Here is an 18,780-nt window from a genome sequence, read left to right as displayed (position 1 = left end):
AGAGTTATTTGTTGGCTCTTATCAAGACTGGCTTTTTCTAGACCTTGCAAAGTCTTTGAGCGTTTACAGCTTCTTCCTAATGGAATTTGACAGCAAAATTCTCACGGAATGCATTTTGTGATAAATGATCTCTTCAGACATAGCAAGTCGTCACATTCACTTTTCAGTCTTTCCAGTAAGAAAGACTGGTGTTGATTTTGTTTCTTTTTGCTGAGAACGTCTGGTTTCTGACTGAAGGACAGTGATTGTTAAATGATTGCAATGTAATTACTATTCATAAGGAAACGAGCCCAACTCCTCACAGGGTATCACTGTACCACAACATAGCTGTAGGAAAATCAAGAATGTTTATCTTATTTTTCTAGGTGGACAGCAGAATTTATGAGAGAGCTTTCTGTTACTCTGCCTCCATTTTCATGCATTTATATCAAGGAGGCCTTAGGCATTACTGTTCTGAGGCATTACTCACCCTCCCTTCAAAGGCAGCTAAGACCAATCCAAGCCAAAAATTACATCAGGGTCAGCTAGTTGAATCATCCAGTTTCAGCATGTTTTACTGTTATCATTTTCTTAGGCCTTCTCAGCATGTTGCCTTAAAATACAATCTTTGCCACATCTAAGAGATACTTTCATGATAAATGCTTCTGTACTGCCTTTGCTATGCTTCTTTCCTGGTCTTTGGAGAACCTGGGACCCTAACATTGCACTTCAAGCCTTCTACATGGCTGAGTGCTTGTGTACTACTAGCCACTTTACAGTAAATTAAATACAGAGAGATGTAAGATAACTGTACCACCATGTAGGTGGGCATGGAGGGGCTCCTGGGACCATCTAGAAAATACAATTCTGGTGGAATGAACGGGGCTGCGAGATCTGGAAATGGGAATTCTCAGTTCACAGAACAGGTATGATAAAGACTTTTCTAGGCATGGCCCCCTGATGTTGTCAATTATCAGTAGGTGTGGAGAGCATAAGAAAGGCTCTGTTGTGACACAAGAGATTATATAGTTCCAGCTTCCATAAATGTTTAAGTTTGTCAAATAGTGGCTTGGGGACCTTGGTTCAGACAGTGGAGTTTTTTCTGTTTTCCTGTGATGTTTTCCATTTGTCCACTAGAAGCACAGGTGAGACCCATAGTTTTCTTTAGGACCTACAGGCTCTCAAACAATAATCAGAAGGTGGCCACTTATAACCAGTAACAAGCTACCCCAGTTTTATACCAGTGACCTAGAAATAAACATTTGAGGTTTTTTTCCAGATCACAGAGCCATTCAAGTCCTCCAACTCCTTTGTTTCCATCAAGCAGAGTGGCCAGTATGTCTAGGCAGGCCCTCGTACCCCAAGGGATGCCTGTCTGCTTTCACCAATGACCTCATTGCGAGGGAGAGCATGAAACAGTGAGACAGGATAAAGGAAGACATCAAAGTTATTGAGCACCTATCTTGGTCTACAAGTTGGTCTTGTTTTCTTATGGAATAAGCAGACAGAGGCAGGAGGCTTCTTCAGAACTGACCAGACCTTTGGAATAGTCTGGGGAGCTGAAAAGCTCCTCTCCTCACTCCCTGTCTGCAGAAAGATTTGACGGAGTACAGGGGGCCCTTGTGCAATTCGCTGCAGCGGTGACTCATTACAGTGACTGGTAGGTGAACTGCAGGGAGTCTGTGTCTCAGAATTAATCCATCAATGGATGAGAGCTGATAGATAGTATGTAAATAGATGCTGTTTTACTGCAGCCTGTCAGGAGATCCAAGCAGCTGCATCCTCCACTTTATTCCTTCTCTATTAGGTTCTGCTAATTTCCCTGATTGCTGTTATGGCTAAATGTATCTTAGCATAACAGAATTTGCATCTGACACAAATCTCCATTTGGTGTCGGGAGCTATTGTAGCTTTATAAGATTGTTCAGAATACATGCGAATTGCTCAAATCTGCTGTGAGAAGGTATGCCAAGAGCCATGGTACTGTGTAAATGTCATTTGATTCGATACTGTTTTCCAATGAAACTGTCCCTTTTGCAAAAATATTTTCAGGGAAAGCCTCCTTTAATGAAGTCTGAGAACAGACTCTCACAGCTCCAAATAGCTTGCAGCATTTTCAGAAACGAATTTGCATGCTAAGCAACCATCAGCCAAGCTAGCAGTTCATCTCATTTTGCAGATCCCCAGCTTTGGTGCCCCTTACAATCAGCAGGAAATTTTTCCTAAGAAATCACACTGAATATCAGGGTATCAGCCCCTTTCTCTCCTTCCCATATACTTTCCAGCTGATTAAGATTGATGCTTCTTTTTTGTTGTTTTAACTTGCAGGTTTATTTCAGATAGGTGTTAGCAAGGTTCTCGTGTAGTTTGCTTTCCTTTTAGGCTGTGTAGTTATCTATATGTCTTCGTTTCTCCTACTCAATGCTTCATTTCTGTCTTTCCCTTTTTTCCTATGACATTGCAGCGTCTTCTACTGGGGACTATCTAACCTACATTCAGATCCTACCCAGTGAATAACCTTGACCCTTGCTGTGCTCTTCATCTTTAGAGGCTTTTCTCTCAGAGGGTTTTTTTAATTTTTGCTAGCCACCTCACAAGAGATGGAAATGAAAACCTGGGACCAAACAGATAAATAACTGCACATCAATTAACACACAAGTGACCCTGCAGCTCCCACAGGGCTGGATGCTCAAAACCCAGCTGGTACCATGACTCAACAGCACCCTTCCCCTGAGGATTTCTGTGCTTCAGTGTAGATGCATAGCTCTCCAGCCACCACATGTTCCTATTATGGGCCCCAGGTGACCCTGAGCTCAGACCTTCAGATAGACTCCAGTGGGCAATTTTCTCTGCTGTTAATGAGGCTTCTTAGGTACTGCATTTAGGATTTCATATTCACAAAATGTAAAAGAAATGGTCTCCAGAGATTTCAATGGCTCCATGAGTAGCAAAACAAACCACAGCTTCTTTGATAGCTAATCTCAGCAACTAGGAAACCTAAAAATGATTGGCATACTCATTCTGAAATGCTACGATGTCTGCTCCCCTTGCACAAATGAGATTCCATTCCAGTCAGCTACTGCATATTTATGCTCAGCCTTTCATTAACTTATTGATCACATGATGATACACTATCCTTTGCTACCTTTGGGGAAATAAAAAAATGGGGAAAAAACGTGTTCTAATGGTGGGGCTATTTCATGCTTCCTGAATATTCAGTCCAATCCTCCTGGTCTCTTTCTGTCCTCTTTCTCCCCAAAAGCTTCATGGATCTCCAAAGACATCCCACAAGAGAGGGCGACTACCATTCCCCAGTAAGCCCCTGAGGCTGCCATTATGTGACATGTAATTATACAGCTAAATCAGGGTCAAGCGTCTCCCTTTAAGGGTAAAATATGGTATTACACTCTAAATTCCTGTACTGCAAAAACAAACAGTGCCATCAATTCATTTCCAGTCAGACCTCCACCCCCTTGGGAAAAGTATACAGAACTTTCTGGTGGGAAAAATAGTTTGGAAATACAACCTCTTTATTGGAGTGAAAGCTCTTCCTTCATTCAGCTTGTCTTTCATTAGCCACCCTGGTACACTCCAGCGAGGAATGTGGCTTGAAGAGGTACTTTGAGGTCGCAAGAGGCAAGTCCCCAAGGGGTGTAGTTTACTCTCAATATGTACTCATAACTCCTGACAAGATTATGAGGTCCGATCCAAAGCTAAGTAACCACATGGCTGTTCATAGGTAAATGTCTCTAAGAGGGTGGCTTTTTAAGGAAGGATTCCATTGCCTTGCACGCAAATGAAGCATCTATGTTCTGTTTTCTTTGAGCTCTCTTGCTGTGAATAATATCTTTCTATTTTTCACACTTCTGTTTGAAACACAGAGGGAGCAGGTGAGGAGGAAAGGAAGGTTTTTAAATTCATGTGTTTCCTTAATTCAACAATGGCATATTGGATGTGGGGTTGAGTAAAACTGCATTCATATCCATGGTTCCTCTCTATCACTCATCTAAGAGGTACAGGAGGAAGCAAAAAGCTCTATGAGTCCACCTTACGGCTACACAATAACATACCATGGTAATGCTCTTTCTGTGATCCCAGAGCAGAGCAGCCCATGACTTTCAAGCAAGGAGCTGGCTGATGAGACTCAGCACAGCATTCCAGGAGAAAGAGCTCACAGTGTAAATCTGGAGCAACTCCACAGAAGTTAGCAGAGTGACTCCAGATGTGCTGCAGTGCCACAAAGGTCCAAAGCATCTATTTGCGATAGCAATGAAAAAGGGACCTTTTCTTTCCAGGCCTGAGTCTCTCCTGAGATGTGCCAACTGTGTCAGTGCAGTGTCGTTGCTTCCAGTGAGGTTACGTTACTGCAACCGGGAGCAAAATTTAATTCACTGGCTTCAGTGGTCATCTAAGGACAGGATTTGATGCTGGTTTTCACCTGGGTTTTGTACCAACAGCAAATGCTGTGTTACCAGCAGCAATGGCTATTGGGCTCTATGTCTGGAGTTGCTCAGTAAAAACAAATTGTGAGATTGTGAATATGGTTACACCAAAAACTTTCTTGCAGTATGATGCCAATCGTAGTAAGCATAACCACCTATCTATCACCATAGATCTAAAAATAGACAGTCATCATTTTCATGGGCAAAACCTGAACATGTTTTGGATCTTCACCCTTGAAGCTGCCCAAAAGCAAACTCTGTTTTTTTGGAGTTGTTTGGGTTCTTGCTGAAATCCTTAATAGTTCCTAAACTATGCAATTTGAGAAGGAAATGGAAGGTAGCCATGCTGTTGAATGCACGTATTCATTTGGCATGTGAGCAGTGCCGTTGCCTTCACCAGGACTGTGCACATGAACAGGGGCAGGAGGATTGGGTCTGTCGTCTTCTACTCCGTTCTCTTTGATCCTGCAAGTGTACTTTCTGCCAAGGCCTCATCAGGCTGCAAAGGCACTTTTTGCAACTCTATATGGTCTGTGTCTGTCCTTTATTTATTCAAAATGCGTTTGCCTCTACAATTTAATCTGCTGTTCTCTCCCTCCCCTTCCTCTTGGTGAAGTCTAATTACAGTTTTATTCCAGGTCCATCTGGTTGCTAATGATGCTGGACATCACCGCTGAATTCATTCTAATATTTGTTGTGTATTTTCTAGGCTGGACGCTGAATAATAATATTCTCTGAATTTGCTTTTGCTCCTGTTTCCTTCCTCCCTGTTGTAGCTAATTGCATAGTAATGTGTAGCCATGGGATGATTACTCCTCCCAATGTAGATCTGCTAAGAGTTGCCTGTTTCAGGCTGCAGAATAAAGGGTGGTTTTTTTCTGATTTTGAGGAGATTTCAAAGTCCACTCTACCAGCTCCCTTCACTGGTGTGGAACCAGCTGGGCAGTGGCTTTCTCTGCTTCATCTTTTTGTTTGTTTTTCATTTTTCCTGCCCCAAACATAATGCAGTTTGTAACCATGAGTCTCAAAGCACCCTGGAGGCAGTGTTTCAGTGTTTAGAAAGATACTTTTTGCCAGAGCCTGCTCCATGTGGTGGTTGAACCCACAGTAATTTCAGGCTCCCAAGCCTGGCTTGTGCAGTGCCAGTGCTGGGATTTTTAAATTTTTTTTTTTTCTTTTCTCCTTTTTGCTTTCTGCAGCGCTGCCTGGGAACACAGACTCACACTTTACCCATGACCTGACTCTCTGGCTAAGAATAGCAGTCACAGTGCAACTTGGGTTCAGTCTCACTGGAGACATGCTGCAGCTGGGAAACAGGGAGGTCAGATTAGCCTATGCTCACAAAATCAAACACATAAAAAGAGTACGGAGGATTTTGTATGTTTGCCTCCTTTTAGGACTGCAGAACAAGGGGAAGAGGTTGGCGCAGGTGTTCAGTGAGCCACGATAAGTTTTCTTTGCTTGTGGCATTGACTGGGACAGGAAGTTTACATACAGAAGCTCACCTCCTGGGCTGAATGGCACCTTTTCCAAAAGGGTCCTGTATCCTTATGGCCCATCCAGCCAAAATCATGCAGGATGGGAATGGCAAGCAGTGCTGATTAGCATCTCCTGAGCCCTGCTTAGGACAATGAGATGTTTGAGATAGCCCCCAAAGTAATTCTGCACAGCAAAGCGAAGGTATGAGTTTAGCACATGGTAGCGGATGTGCCATAGCTTGTCCGAGACAGCTGACGTTGCAGTGATGCTGTGACACTATCTTTAGCATGAGTGAGCAACAGGTCTCTAAGCACATGCTAAAGCCAACTTTGCTCTCATTCTTACCCCTTTCTGGTGGGATGCGCCAGCACATGCTACGTTCACACCTTCATTTTGTGGTGCAGACGTGCTTTCAGAGTAACAAAAATACCAGCCCTGCTGTGTAGTTTTATGACAGGAGCTCAAGCATTAGTAACAGAAACTGTCAGGTTAATCATTGTTGTAATACTCATTGTGGCTGGGTAAAGATAAAGGAGACAACCAGTGAGGTTTAAATAGCACGTCCCCAGCTCAACTGTGCCCTCTGCTCCATCGTGACGCGGCAGCCGGCTGTTCCCAGTGCCACACAGAGTGTTACATCTGGAATGTGGACTGGTGGATTGATATTCACACTGGCAGAAGGGGAGACGTTTTTTGAGAGAACCGTATGACACCATTCCTGTACTCTTCCCCCCGCCAAATCCAAGCCAAATGGGGAAGGGTGCAGTGTCGCTAGGAATCGGAGATGCCTGGAGGAGCTGGTCCTACAAACCCTACTCCTGTGAGCAGCCATGCTCAAAGTGCTCTGTGTGGCTTCCCTTCGCCCCCTGCTCCGTCCCAGAGTTGGAAGGGAGGACTGGCTGCCCTGGGATCGCATTAGCTGGATAGGGACTGCTCACGTAAGTCAGGGATCCCAGGACTGGGCTACAGCTTGAGACGCAACAAGTAGACTTAAGAGGAAAACCCCTTGAGGTATCAGGGCAGTAATTCTAATGGTAATTTTGAACTGTTTTTGTCTGTCTAACATTCCTTTTTAATCCCCATCCTGCCTGCCCCTTCCTTATGTAGGGTTACTTTAGTGATCCTTGGAATGTTTTTGACTTCCTCATCGTAATTGGCAGCATTATAGACGTCATTCTCAGTGAAACTAATGTGAGTATTACTCTACCCTCCCCAGGATACCACCACCTCCTCCTCCTCTGCTGTTCCTTCTCTCTTTCTCTCTTTCTTTCTCTCTCTTTTTTTTTTTTTCTGGTTTTTTTCCCTCTAGTCATGCTTTTCTTGAACTTGCCGTCGTCCTTCTCCTTCTCCCAGGGAAAAAAAAAGGAGGGGGGGAAATGCCTCCTTCTTTTTCACTTGTCATAGCTTGCCCCAAGGCTGTGACTGGTGAAAGCGCACAGAGTTTGGGGTGTGTGTGCTTTTTTTCCCTCCAAAAGGTAGATATGCTTGAGTGTAACTTTCTGACTAACCAGGCTTTTGTTGATACCCTCCATCATGTGAAACGTTACAGAGGTTTGAGCAACCAATACTGTAGAGTGGTAAGAGACTATTTAATATGCCCACGTAACCTCTTTCTTTTCTTATTTTTTTCCTCTTCTCTCCCTCTTTCATGCTTTTTTTTGTTTTGTTTTGTTTTTTATTTTATTTTATTTTACTTTTTACTTTTTTTCCCTCTTTTCTCCCTTTCCCTCTCTCTCTCCCTCCTCTCTCTCTCTTTCTCTCATTCTTTCTTTCTCTTCCTTTCTCTTCCTTTCTCTCTCTCTCTCTCTTTCCTTGGCTTCCCTGCCACATGCAGCACTATTTCTGTGATGCATGGAATACATTTGACGCCTTGATTGTTGTGGGTAGCATTGTTGATATAGCAATCACCGAGGTGAACGTAAGTAGCTGGCGTCTGTCCATGATCGTGCCTGCTCTAACATTCATTTGTCTTTCCCGGGTTCTTTTTTTTTTTTTCCTCCCCCTTCCTCCTTTCTTTTGAGTTTGTTTTCAGAGCTTTTTGTTTAGTTTTGAAGCTCTCTCTTTTTTTTGTTTGTTTTGTTTTCTTTTTATTTTGTTCTAATTTTTGGAACGACTTAAAGGACTTTCTGACTGTTGCATCATTTTCTTCCCTTCATAATCCGCCTGGCATGAATTAAACTGTATAGCAGGAAAAGCGATGGGAAACGTGGAGTGTAAGTGAATAAGCTATTTGCGCCATGGGAAGCTGCTAGAATAGTCCCAGGCCAGCACTTTGGTCTACCCAGTGTTATGTTTTGCTTCCCATGGCAGTTCAATACTCTCCACCCCACAGAGATCTAAAGGTCAGTTCTTTCGAGGTGGAACTGCGGGAACCAAATCAGGAATCCTCCCTGTGCCTCCTTACCCAGGCTTCCTCCACAAGGAATAAAGACCAAATCATCTCTGTTTAGAGGAACCTGCTCCTAATGTTCAGTTTCTAATTTGAAAAAGGTAGATAAAATAAAAACAAAACAGAAAGCCCAAAGAAAAACAAAGCGCCAGAGTTTCAACCCAGTTTTTTGGGTTTGCAACCCAGTTTGCTCCATCTGATAAATTCCACCAGCACAATTGACACTGATTGGCCCCACTGGTGCCCACCTCAGCAGACAGGTGAAGGATTGAATGAGCCACGGAGACTGAAGTGAGCAGCTGGTGTTCAAGGAATAAATCCCCTCAGGCAAACTTTTTCCTCTCTTTTTTTGGAGGTGGATGGATATAGAATTACAGGATAAATAGACAAAGGACAGGCAGGAAGCACACAGATTCTCAAATGAAAGACTACAAAGGACCCGCTAAGTTTATGAGCATGGACAAAAATTGCACTGCAAAATCCAGATTAGTGAGGCCAGGAAGATAGAAAGATTGAAAGAAAATTTCTGTAAATATGTTAACGAAGAGCAAAACAATCATGAATTTGCAAAATGATGTGGCTGTTGAATAAACATTCCAGCTTGGAATTGTGTACTGTAGAGGCAACCCAGCGCAAGCAGAAAAGTGACAGAATAGTTTTCACTCAGTGCTGTGTTTAGGGAAAAACATAGGCAACATTTTGAAAAAATCAAAATGCCTTACTTTGAATTTATCAAACAAAATGTTTTCATATCTTGGTTCTAGTTTAATTTCTGTTCAAGTTCATTTTTTTTAATTCTGAAAGAGGGACATTTATCCAAGTTGTAATATTTTGATTTAGAATAAATGAAATATTTTATTTGACACTAGTCTATTTTGTCTTTTGAGAGAATAGAAAATAGTTTCTAACTGAAAATGAACTTTTATTTTACATCTCTTAAATGTCCTACTTTCTGGACACAAAAAATTGTTTGCAGCATTTCCCCCAGAATGACGTAAACAATTTTGGTTACCCTTTTACTAGAGAGATATTAGGGTTGGGCTGACTTTGTAGAGGGAAGTTACAATGATCAGCAGGGTGAAGTTGTTAATTTTAAAGAATGAAATGAAAGCCTTTTTTATGCCACGCTTGTTACAAGAAAACTAAATGGGGACCCTGGCAGTAGCCTTCAGATTGTGGAACAGTTCAATTCTCATCCATAGAGGCAGAACTGTCTGTGGTAATTGAGGAAATAAGTACGATTAACTGGAGATGAATTATGCTAAACATCCACAAGACTTTCCTGACTGATGTATTTGAATCCGTACAAAAGTCTTCCAAGCAGAAAGGAGGGAAATCCTTGTGTTTTGATAAATAAATGGAGGTCTATCATAGTCAGAAACCCTGTACTGGAGGGAAAATCTAATGCATCCTTTTGAAGAAATTCTCAGTAATTTCCAATAAATTAAACAACTTTTTACGTCATGGTTTAAGACACTTTGGTATACATCTCATTAAACTTTAGTCGTCTGAGAGGAAGACAGATAGTCACCCAGGCTTCCTCAGAATTATTGGAGAGAAATGCACACCTCCCCACGCCAACTGGTGCCTCCCCGTACACGCCTGTGACAGGGAAAATGAATTGTTCTTTGGAGGTGCCCATCCAGTGACTGGAGAGTGTCTAGGTTTGTTAGGTTTGTCTAGACACCCCGCTCTCAGACGCTAAATTTAAGCAGGATAAATCGCGTTCATTCTTAGCATGTTGTTGAGAAGGGCACGCTGCTGCTAACTGTGCTGTGTTCAGAGCTTCAGTCTCCAGGGCTATCCGTACTGGTGTGTTTAATTACCACCGATAAGGCTCCTTCTCTTTTCCATTCCCTGTCTAAATTCAAGTTCGTGTCAGCCAAGGCCCAGAATCCAGTTTTTGGTTGCAGAAGTCTATGAAAAATGAGGGTATGCCTCTGTCCAAACAGCCATCACCTGTCTTAGTTGAGGAGGCAGCAGGAGTGGCCCTGACTAAAGAGTCAGGGTTATGAACAGCATTTCATGATGGTCCCTCTGTTTCCTCTAAAGAATCCTTTCCTTCTATACAGTTTTTACAGACTTCTGCACACGTCTTTTTGTTACCTGGCATGTTTAAATCTTCTCTTTTTATCTAGACAAGTTCTTTGCTACTAGTTTCTAATGTTTGTTACTAAAAACTTGCACAATCTTTTGATGCACTGATAAATGAGCAGCAGCTATGGATGAAGTTTGTTCTGAAATGTTCTGAAATCCCTCTGCACTTATAACCCTTATTGAATAAGAGAATGTTGTGTATGTTGGTTTGTCCTGTTGGATTCCCTTCCTGCTAGCAGCACTTGATTTGTTACATCTGTAGCAGATGGGCTTTGGAAGTAGCAGCCCATCTTGGACGGACAGTTGTCACCTTCCCGAGCAGTGTGAGGCAGTTTGTCAGATACAATTCTCCCCTTCTCCTCAGGAGCTTGTTGCTTTCTTGCTGTTTGTGGGTTTGAGCAAACCCTGCCTTGTGTTTCTGTACACTGTCTTGTCTTGTTCCAAGAGACCTGGAGTCTGAAAAAAAAAAACAACCAACAACTTTAAAATGCCAATAAACTCCACTAATTGGAGATGTTTAGCCTGGTCAGGTGCAGGTAAGATGTTTCTGCCCAACTCCTTAGAAGCCGAAGAATGATTGCGGTAGGCTCTTGGAAGGTGCTGCTCTTGGAGCTAAGGGACAGCTTTCATTGTTGTCAGTTAGGGAAGACAGAGAAACCTGGAACAGGTCAGTTTGACACGTGGACATAGACACCTAAGCCTGAAATCTCCGTGAGGTTCACCAGACGTTTGCACTCAGGGGAAGCATACCCAGCAGGTGCTGAGCTGCAATAGCTGTAGTTGTGGTGGGAACCCTGACTGACAAGCTCCACAGTGTGTGTGTAGGTATGTGCTTGCATCTATTTGTGCAGTTCCCCATGCTCTGTTTTTTCCTTTTGACAATTATTTTTGTTTCTTGAAAAGGAATTTCCCAGACCAAAACCTTCGTTAAGATATATGTGAGTGTGCATGGGTGGGTCTTTGTGTGTGCACTCCATTGGTTGTAGTATATGTTCCTGAATGTGTTTGGATGCCTGTGGATGGGCTACAAATCCATGGAAGAGTGTACAGACGTGAATCGGGGGGGGGGGGGCGAAGAGAGTGTGTATGCAAGCATACGTATTTCATGCGTATTTGTGTTGTGAATGGTTGTTGATGGAGACACATGGGTTGTTGTGTATGTAACTGAGTCTATGAACATGCTTTCTGAGCCAACGTAGCTATCTTACTGTGCAAGTTTGATCTGCTTACGGGTGGGTGTTTCTATCTGAGAGTTTCCTGTATGCAGGCATGTTCATCTGCATGCCTGTGGGTGAGTGTACACTTGCATGTCAAGCTCAGCATATTTTTGTTAGCATGGCTGTGCATTCAAAAATAGTGGGAAGGCATGTACTCATGAGGTAGGCCCCCAGGTTGCCTTCAGCATTTCTGAGTCCTTTAGGAAGCCTCCACTTAAAACACTTCATGGTGTGGAGATATGTCAAGTGATAAGTCCAATTGCATCACGTTAGGCCCGCTTGTTTACTGCAACTTGGGAACATCTCCCAAGTCCCCCCAGCCAGCTCCACAAACACACAGAGGAGCATCTCACACAACTGAGTAAGTGCAAAGGGCACAGGGCAGGTTAAAATCTGCTGGGTTTGAAAACTTCAGAATGGCACAGTTTCTGCTAAATTCACTTTCAAATTGCCTTACTTTCACGATGCATTTTCAGAGCTTTGCTTCTCAGTAAATGTTACACAACTAACTTCCTAGCCACAAAATGAAGATTTTTTCAAAATCTTCTGGAAATATTCAGTGATTCTATTTTGGGCCACTCTTAAGCCACTTCTTAAGTAACTAAAGAGGGAGGGGAGGACTTTTTAATCTGCTATTAAAAAAAGAATTTCTGAGGCAGACACCACATGTGTCAACTCTCTTTAAATGCTAAGACCAAGAATGGGTTTTGGGGAATAAGATGAAAGATGATGTAATATATGAGGCCTGGGAGGTAGGGCCTGTGCGTTGTATTCCTTCGACTTTGACTAAGATCCCTATACCTCAGTCTCCCCATCAGTAAACTGGAGATTGTTATTATTCCCTATGTTAAGAAAGCATTGTGATTAGTGCTTACAAAACACTTTAAGTTCCTCAGAAGAACACATTAAGGTGGTAAAAATTATTACTATCTATTATAATAATAATAATAGGAAAGAAAATGTTATAGTAGTTGAATAAAAGTCAGCAAATTTGGAATATGTCATCCCAGAAGTAGCCCCAGGCACAGGCTTGCATTTCCTTCTTTCCACGTCAGTAGACACAGCCTGGAGTTGAGTGCTGTGAAGCTGAATGACAGCCTGCTGTCCCCTCGTCCAGGCAAAGAAAGTTGCTCATTACTATTTGTTGTGCTGTATCAAAGAGGGAAATCAAGTTCAATTTGTGCTCTGTGCTATGGTGCCCAAAGTGATGAAAGAAAAACAGTCAGACCCTGAGTCACTGGGAAAGCTGCTAAAGTAATATCCTTCCTCTCAGTCGGAGAGAAAAGCAGACACCTTTCTGGTCCATAGGGTCCTTTTTCTGTCACCCTTTCCCCTGCCAGCATCAGACCAAAGACTTGCTGTGGCTGAGTCTTCGTTTGCCACCAAAGTGTTGCTCATAGCAGTGCCCACTGAGCTGGATGAGTCCCTGTGGCCAGCCGAGAGGTTGGCCCATCCAGCTGCAGTGGGCAGTTCACGGTGGGCAGATGTGTGAGAGTTAGGGAGGCATGTTCAGGTGGGAGCATGTGTGTTTCCAGAGCACCGGCGTAGGTACAGTGGGGATGTCGTGTGTTTGACTCTGTCTGTCTTGAAAGGATGTCAGGGAGGGAGGGTTTGCGCCCACCTGCGAGCCTGTTGCCGAGGGCTTGTGCTGGTGCCTCTGAGCGTGTCTGCATGTGTGAGTACCTCTGTGTTCATCAGCTGTGTCTGGGAGTGCATGCGGATGACTGAGCAAAACCATCTGGACTGGTATCCATCCCACCTGTTCTACTCAGTGACCATGCTTGCATGTCTGAGTGTGTCTGTGAACACTGCAGGAAGTACAGAGGAGGAGGAGGAGGAGGTACCCGTGACAGGTACGCAATGCGATGCAGCAGATGTGACGAGCCAGGGAGGTGTGCATGGATACGAGATGAGAACTATCAGGGACAGGGAATTGGTGACTTGCAGGCTTTTGTGAAATAATGGAGTATTTCCCTGCATAAGTTGCCCTCCTGTTGTAGCAGTACATGTTTCCCTAAGAGTGAGCGTTGTGACTGGTCTGAGGATTGATGGAAATGGTGGGGTTTTTACTGGGAGAGGTGACAAGAGGAGAAAACAGGAATGTAAAATGTGGTGTGTGATCTGATCCAGGGTGGCATCTGGGAGACATAGGACCTGGGTGCTTCAGGGAGTAGCACCCCTATGAAGAATGTTAGAGAAACCCAAAACCCATCTTGTTGTATTCCTTCCCCTAGAAAATGTTAGTCAGGTCTGTTGTGCCCAGGCCTGCTGGGTAGTGGTTTGGCGTTTGTCTATCAGATGTTCAGGAGCGATCTTGCACTTCTGAAAAGTTTTCCAAATTCTGGTAGGAAGTCAGCAGAGAGTTGCAGCTTGGTTGATTCCTGAGTACTGGTGCAGTAAGGCCAGAGAGATACTAAAGCATTCAGCTCCCAAGAGCTTGGAGACCTGTGCAGTGATTTCTCCTCTAGTCTTTTTTATTTCTGAAGTAAAGCAGCTCAGGCTTAAACCAGGCGCATGGGGCCTTTCCTTACAGTCATCATGCTTTTGGTGTCAAGAGGCTTCCTATGATTTGTCATGGGCTCCTGCTCCCATTCTTTGGAATATCTGACAGCTTATACTCAAGTCTCCCTCTCACCTTCTCCTGCACTTCTCCCTTTTAACCCACCCCCTGCCTTTCTTCCTTTTCTCCCTTGCTTTCCTTTCCCTCGTCTCCAGCCACACTAAACCTCACAAGTTCATTTTCACCCTCAATCAATGTGTCTGAAGGCAGAGAACCAGTGGCTTAAATCCTGCAGTCCTTATTCAGGCAGAATTGCCCCAGGGCATTTCGCCTGCGCAAGGACTGGAGCGGTCGGCCCCTGCGACACAGTCCTATACACACACCCCCCCGCAATGGGAGCAAGGATCGGTGGAAGGACGACATACATCTAGCCTGCACCTCAGTTGGGACTGGCATTCATCTCTGTCGCTGCGTCTGTCTGTCTGTCTTTCTGTCTCTGCCTGTCTGGTTCTCTCCGCTTCCATGCCCTTTGCTGCTCAGATTTTGGCCATCAGCTGCCACTGGACACAAATCTTTGCAATTCCTAGAACTTGCAAGTTCATTTACCCAAACCTTCCAGAAGAGGCAGAAAACATCTCCCTCCCTCTCTCCTTCTCCCTCTCTCTCTTTCTTAAATGCCATCTGGGTAGCAGAGGCCTCCAAATTACGTAGCAAAGGGCTGGAGAAGCACAGTGGCTTCTTTTGACATCTTGTGTTGTCATACCCGTACTGCTGCCATCCTAGAAGTTGTATGTAGTCCTGAGCTATCCCTGTGTGCGTGTATATGTATGTATATATGACTTGTTTTCTTTTTGAAAAAACTACTGATAAAATTGATGTGGGGGTGGATTTAGTTTGCTTTTTTTAATATCTGGTGGTGTTTTTGTCACTAGAATAATCCAGGTAACACACCACAGTGGCCCCAGCTTCTGTATGTAGGTAGCCACGTTGAAGCATGGTTGTGAGCTGTAGCAGTGGCAAATGCTAGTAAACAAGTTTATTTTGCCTTTGGTGAACATCAGGAGAGCTGCCTTCAACTCTTCCCCAAATTAGGCTTAGATTAATTTGAACTTGATCACCTCCCATGCTTAATCAACAATTCTAGTGCATGTTTTTCACATTGTGTTGGTGAGAAAGAAGTATGGTAAGACTGTCTGACCACAACCATGTTTGAACAGGGTTGTTTTGTTTTTATTTATGTATAGTTTTGTCATGAAGATGGGGCCTCTTCTTTTTCTCTTTTGGCTTAAAAATGTTGGTATTCTGAGTGCATTTCCAGAGTTCATAATACGATTTGCCCATTCAAAGAGGTGATTTTGGTAACTGCACAACTTCTTCTGTAAGGAATTCTATATGAAATATGGGCAAACAGAAAAATAATGTATGTATTTTTTGCAGAAAAGGGGATAGTGAATGCAAATTACTCTTTCCTCAGTTTACCTGAGTAGAGCTGTTACTGATGACCGGCAATATTAGCACCGTGAGAAGAAAACATGTAGTTTCCATGGGGAAAACCACTTTGAAAGAGTCTCCATAGTACCCATTTTTGAGGAAATACCTCGATATTGTGATTTCCACAAAACTACTTGTTATACCTGGCTTCTGACGTTATTCCAGGTGCATGGAATAATCAGAACATATTTTAATGCAGGGGAGATTTAAAAGCAACATAAAAATAAATTTGCCATACTGGATAAATATAACCACACGCATGCTAGTTAATTAAAATACGAGAAACTGAAGATAAAGAATCCAGGAGAACAAATTCTTAAAAGCTAATTGTAAAAGCAGTAAAAAGAAAGTTAGATAGCCCTATAGCTGTAAGGCTTGATGCACAAACCTGTCTGGAGTCCTTCTGAGTGAAAATGTTTAGAGCTCTCTCTAAAGCGGTGGGGCACAGCATCTCATTGACTGCACCGAGGTGTGAACTGTGCTTTTAATCACTGCAGGCTTTCACATGCCCAAAACCTCGTTGGGCTTTAAGGCTTTTAGGGAAGGAGTCCTGATTTCTTATTTGACCATAAATTATTGTTACAGTAACAATAACAGCTAATAGTGGAAACACAAAGTACCACAGGTCTTGTCCTGTGTTCGTTTGATGGTAAAACAAGTGTGTGGCAACTACATTTCAGTACAAAGAGCTCTTTAAAAAGCTACGTCCAGATTTTCTGAGCAGTATTTAATTTTTCTTGTCATTTTTCTATCACATCACTTTAAAAAAATGCTACAATATTCTGGCATCAACATTTGTGATATAATACAGTTATATTTCATTTTCCTTTTAATGCCAATATGTTTTTCCACAAAGCTAGTTAAAACATTCAAAAGAAAAAACAATAAAAAACATTAGAACTATTCTAAGGTGGTTATATTTTCCGTTGGCTTACTAGCCAGGATAAATCATTCCTTTTGCCTAGCAAATGTTTCTTTTAACTTTCCCTGAACTCTAGTAAAGATTGCAAGTTTATATGAGTCCACAGAAAATCTGATTCCTTAGATCATCTGTTAATATATTAATGTTAATTAATGATAGCTCCCCAGGCACCCTAAGTTAGATGGTCAAAAATGTGCTCAAGTGAGTTCAAATCCAGCTAGTTCTGTGACCTAACACAATTCCTTGAAGCAGTGAAAGATGTTTTCTGGCATTTAATTCTCCTTTTTCTAAGACCTACTTTGTTTAGAATGCCTAAGGAATTTTCCAACGTTGCTGTTCTCCACACGCAGATTGAAGTAGTAAAGCGTGCACAATCCCTTGTATTTCACTCATTCAGTTCTGCTGTAAAAGCTTCTGTTCTTCATCCAAATTACAAGACCTTTTAACATCGGTTCTCCAAGACCTCATTGCGTGCACCCTCTTACTATTATGCATATTTAGAGATCTGCTAACTGGTTCCAGATTGCACTGCCAGTTGCAATGAAAGCAATGAATGTGACGGAAGAAGGGAAAACACACACAAGTATTTTCCTTGTTTTCCTCTTTAACTTTCTCTTCTCCCCCATCTTCTTATGCCCAGTCACTTTCTCCAAATTTTGCTGAAATCTTGGGTAGGAGAGATCATGTTTCCCATTCCCAGGAGCACTAGCAGTAGTTTTCAGCAAGGCAGTAATTAGTTTCCCTCTACCTATTGTATCAGTGATTTTTCCTGTCTGTCTTCAGCCAAGATACCATCTTGGGAATGGGGGAAAGGCTGTTCCCCGTTGGGAAGGTTTTTGTGCCAGGCACTCAGCATCAGTTCAGCATGGTGATGGGTACCATTTTGCAAACCCAAATGCGCAGACTAACAGGAATTTTTCAGCTTCCCATTAAGTAAAGACCTGATTGTGGGTTTTTTGCTGGTAGGCAAGAGAATGTGGCCTCCCTGCCAGATTTATAATCAAAGGTAAACACATGTAAACTAATTTTACCATTTCTAATACAGTCAGTACAGCACCCTCATTTAGCTCCTGCCCTGCTCCCTCTACCCTCATATGTACCAGCCAGGCAAACATAAGGTGGGGTTTTTTTATTTCTCATGAGACAACTGTTTTTAAAATGGCAGTGCTCTTACTGTCCCTCGCTGGTCTGTTCTTTGTGGAGCCCATCTGGCACAACATGCCAACAAAATTACTTCTGCTTCATATATCTTCCTAGACATCTGCTAAATGGGACCCATTCCCAGCTGCATCCAGATGACCTAGCTGTAGAGACTGGATTGCTGCTTATGGTCAGCTGATTGATAGCCAAAAATGTGGCTCTGGCTCTAATTGCTAGTAAAATTGACAATGTTGCAGAGTAATGGGACATCCCAGCTGGCCACATCCCAGTCGTTCTCTCAAAACCCACTTTTAAACTCGGAGACACCAGTCAGCCGTGCTGTCTGCTGAGCCTTGTCTGAGTGACTGGGAGAAAATCTGCTTCGCCCAAAGCCAGATCAAGTGATATCTTTTCCTAAGCTGAACAGACATGAAGGCAAAGATGCCTCAGCAGTAAAGAAACACTTGTTAATAGAAAGGCACTAAAACAAATTGATACTTGGAGCTAGGGATTTTGAGGCTCAACTGTTTGCCCAGACTTGAACACAGTATGTCACACACAGTGAGCATTACATATCATCCAGACTATCCCTCCTATTTTTTTAACCAAAGAATTCATCAAATCAATAATCATTTATTCTTGGAAAGAGGTGTAGAACAAAAATCTCTTGCTCGGTAGCTTTGTAACAGCTGGCTGCAGTCTCCATATGACCACCTCTAATGTGCTCTGATAATGCCTGTGATTGGCATTTCCAATCCCAGAAAGGCTCTCAGGCTTTATTGTATCCCATATGAACATACAGAAATCCAATATGACTCTGTAGGCTGCTTTATTCTACGAAACATTCTGCCTCAACATTAAATAACTTTCTAATTTAAAAGCCAATGAAAAGACACAGTCTGGGAATTAAATACTAACTGCTACAAATCTCAAATGAAAACAGTCCATAACAAACTCTCTCTTTGGGCTGCTGGTATCCCTGCCTATCCTCCCTTGAGCAGAGATTCATCACCCAAAAGTAACAGGGGCTGCTAGTTCACCTGTATCTACTGTCTCTTGCAATCCACAGTCCTGTTGCCTTTGAATGAAGGCAGATGGGGTTTTCTCCTGTTTTCAATGGCATGT

The 18,780-nt window shown here is 42.9% G+C and overlaps 1 protein-coding gene across 20 annotated transcripts in view; it reads left to right on the top strand.

Moving 5' to 3' along the window:
* The window catches only part of CACNA1C (calcium voltage-gated channel subunit alpha1 C), a gene marked incomplete at its 5' end in the record, with an annotated part of 481,188 nt that overhangs the window by 421,230 nt on the left and 41,178 nt on the right, over positions 1-18,780 (top strand). For 9 of the 20 annotated variants that reach the window (XM_082309322.1, XM_082309335.1, XM_082309337.1 and 6 more), the window contains one exon: positions 7,734-7,817. In XM_082309322.1, the coding sequence (XP_082165448.1) occupies positions 7,734-7,817 (84 nt within the window). Of the gene's footprint in view, positions 1-7,006; positions 7,091-7,733; positions 7,818-18,780 lie in introns of all 20 variants that reach the window. The other 11 variants (XM_082309318.1, XM_082309332.1, XM_082309334.1 and 8 more) reach the window with 3 other exon arrangements.

The sequence above is a fragment of the Platalea leucorodia genome (genome assembly GCF_965183815.1).
Source record: "Platalea leucorodia genome assembly, chromosome: 4".
Classification (NCBI taxonomy): Eukaryota; Metazoa; Chordata; class Aves; order Pelecaniformes; family Threskiornithidae; genus Platalea; species Platalea leucorodia.
Note: the sequence above shows the minus strand (reverse complement) of the source record. Positions and strands in the feature narration are given on the sequence as shown.